This window comes from Gavialis gangeticus, unplaced genomic scaffold (genome assembly GCF_001723915.1).
Source record: "Gavialis gangeticus isolate Ggan-Ray unplaced genomic scaffold, GavGan_comp1, whole genome shotgun sequence".
Taxonomy (NCBI): Eukaryota; Metazoa; Chordata; order Crocodylia; family Gavialidae; genus Gavialis; species Gavialis gangeticus.
The window spans coordinates 85,586,120-85,589,449 of record NW_017729025.1 but is presented as its reverse complement, the minus strand read 5'-3'; the positions used below and the strand labels follow the sequence as shown (position 1 = coordinate 85,589,449).

General features: G+C 37.1%; 1 protein-coding gene across 2 annotated transcripts in view; it reads right to left on the bottom strand.

Annotated features, from left to right (window-relative positions):
• Window positions 1-3,330, bottom strand: part of GANC (glucosidase alpha, neutral C) — a 62,788-nt gene that overhangs the window by 37,867 nt on the left and 21,591 nt on the right. For both annotated transcript variants that reach the window (XM_019519073.1, XM_019519072.1), the window contains exons 3-4: window positions 2,412-2,520; window positions 496-623 (exon numbers count right to left, since the gene is read on the bottom strand). In XM_019519073.1, coding sequence (XP_019374618.1) covers window positions 496-623; window positions 2,412-2,520 — 237 coding nt within the window. The remainder of the gene's footprint in view (window positions 1-495; window positions 624-2,411; window positions 2,521-3,330) is intronic.

Genomic DNA, 3,330 nt, shown 5'->3' with positions numbered 1-3,330 from the left:
ACATAGGCAGAGGGAGCAGGTTTTCCCCTCCCTCAGGAATATATCCAGCTCAGGTTACAACTCAATGTTACCTGCAGCCAATGGGGCGAAGGGTGTCTGCCCTCTTCAGTGACCATGGTAACCAAATTGTCAGACTGGTCATCCGCCTCATAGCAGAGTTTGGGGCGAGACAGAGATGGCATTCTGCCACAGGCTGTTTGTCTCCCTCAATTTGTTACCAATTCTCAGAATTACCTTCATGGGCTAATTGCTTTTTCCTATCTCTGTAATTTGCTGATATTCCAGGGAATTAATACATTTTTGTCCAAATGTGAGAAGGTGCACACCTTTGGCAAGGAAGATATGTATGCAACTTAGATGCTATACAGTACTTTTATATAAATGTATGTATATAAATGTATATGCAGTATGTTTTATACTTATACTATCTTATACATATAACTGATATTTAATTTTATAAACTCATATATAATATATGACAGATATATAACTTACTTCTTAGTGGTAGGTTCTTTTATGAGAACATCAGGCACTTCATATCTTCTTCTGAGAGGAGCCACTTCATTAATTTTAACTCTGAAAATGTTGCTTTCTATTTCATAAATTTCTACTAGGAGAGGAACCTGGGAATGATCAAACAGGTACATTACTGTGCTATACTGGGATATGAGCATCATTTTTTATTTTAATGCAGAATTCCAGGATTTCAGTATCACTAGACATTTATTTTCTGTCCAAGACCATGTATGCCTTTTGATTCACCCAAAATTTTGCATACTAGCAGTCATTGCCCACTTGCATTTAGGTCTATTATACTATTTTCAGGAAGCAAACACTTTTAGTTTATAAGTAAAACTGGCCTGATTTAAAAAAAGAAAGATTTTCTAGGAATCATCAACATTGTACAGAACCTCCAGTAACAGCTACAGCTGTAGAACAGGTGTAGACAGGACTTGAAACTCAGGCATGTTTATTTCTGTGCCATCAAGATCTGAGCAGGGGTCCATGGCATTGTATAGAAACTTTGCTACACTATCTACACAAGAGTTCAAAATGGTACTTACAATGGTTGAACTGCATCAATGTAAATTGAAAAGGAGAAAAAAAAAGTGTAGTACTGACCTACCTAGCAAGATTTATGATTGATTATTTGCTGTTTTTTAACATTCAGAGATGAAAAGTGAAGATGTAAAGCCACTTGACTCTCTCTCGCTCTCAAATGATGACTTGACTCCACTATGTCTTTTGGATGCAGAACCTTGAAAATCTCATCCAGTTTTCCCTTTTTATTCTTTTTCTGATGAGACTTGGAGTTCTGGCCACCAACCTCTTGAAGATAACTAAGAATGTGCCTGCTATTTCTTCTATCAGGCTGCAGGGATTCTAATAAGGCTGTTCCTCACTCAAGAGGCTAACTCAATTTCCCCTTTTGCTGAAAAAGACAGAACTTGGTTGATACAGAAAATCATTAGGACCATAATGAGGTGAGGTGGTGCTCTCTCCTACCTTGGGGGTCTTCAAGAGGAGGCTGGACAGATATTTGGCTGGAGTGATATGATCCCGGTACCCATTCCTGCCCAGGGCAGGGGGTCAGACCTGTTGATCTGTTTAGGTCCCTTCTGACCCTAAGTACTATGATACTGTGTACTATGATACTATCATAAGCAAGCAGACATCCTTGTTCATTTAATTTCCTTAGGGATTGTCTACATGGGGAAGTTGTTACAGGCTAAGCTATGACTTTAAATCACAGTAGCTATTCCAGACTCTCTCTCCATATGGACACTTTTTTATTCTGTGTTTCTGGAGTGGATTAAATTAAATTGCAGAAAAGAATTTTTAATGCATAATAGAAGTGTCCCCATAGGAAGTCAGTGTGGAATAGGTATGTCATGAGAGCTATTCTGGGATATTTCCCCTTGTAGACAAACTTTTATTTGTAGAATTTTGAGGAAAACTTTTCAGATAAATTATTAAAGACTACAGATTTTTTCCAAAAATCCACATTCAGTATCACTATACTAAAGATTTTCCCTTCTCTATAGCACAAAACAGAAATCAGCTTAATCTTGTTTCTTTGGGTAAGACTATGATTTGTTTTCTGGAATGTGAGAGAAAACCCATCATACATTCAAAAAAACCCTTTCAGATAAAAAAGACCTTTGTTTAGTATTTCTAATGTTACAGAATAGAACATATTCTTTAAAACACTATATCTCTGTATAGAAGCCAAAGAAATTATCTGGATCAATGACAAAGTGTTGCATTGTACCACAAAACTACCTGTTATCCACTAAACTCAAAGCATGTTACAAAGGTGGACAAATATTATCAGCTTTGTTATGCAAAAAGTAAGTGCGAGAGAATCCGTGTTCCTAATTCACGGTTCCATTATGGGTGGGGGGCCTTACCTTATTCTCCTCATTGATGATTTGAAATTTGACATTGTCATTGGATAACGTGACTGAATCCAGGAGTGCTCGATACAAGGACTTCCCAGGATGCAGGAGTTTCTGACGTCTGCAGAGGCAGAAGGGTGGTTTTGGCCTCATATAGGTTACATGATGTTAAGAAGCATTATATGAAATACGCCGTGCTTACTGAGTAGCATAACTCTATTTTGCAATTTTCGAAATGAAGACTACTTTTAATTGCATCTTCCCTCAGCAACATCTTAGATACCTTTCTTCAGTAAACCAACTGCTCGCAGAAGGAAATCAACAGATTGATGCTCAAATATTAATCAAACATATCCACATATTTAATTTACCTTTTTGCCATTTAATCACTTAAATCACAGGAGGACCGTTCAGACAATCCAAATAGAAAAATGGCTTTATCCTAACTGCCATCACTAAACTGAAGGAAACAATACAAGGTAAAAGTTTTACCAAGCCTTCTCTTTCTTTTTATTCCCTCTGGGGTCAGAACACACAGTGCCAGCTAATCTGCTTGTTTGACAAGCTAGGTGATATCCTCTAGAGGAAGAGGCACATTGGCACATCAGAGAATTTTATTTGCCCTGAGATGATAACAACCAGATCAAACTCATTTTCCTGTAGACCCTGGATCAGGTCAGTTAAAAAGATCTAATGCTAAAAAAAAAAGATCTGATTCTTTTGGTTCTTAGTTCTGCACATGGACCATTAATTAGGACTAGCCCATTTCTTTACTAACATACTTATGTGTTTTACATTTGCTAAGTTTAAAAAAAGTCCTCTTTAATACTTTTTTTTATGTTAGTCTCAGAGAATTCTGGGAAAGGAGGACTTACTAAGTATGCAACCAAGTCACATAAATTACCAGACATTATCAATAGGGCTGTGCAAA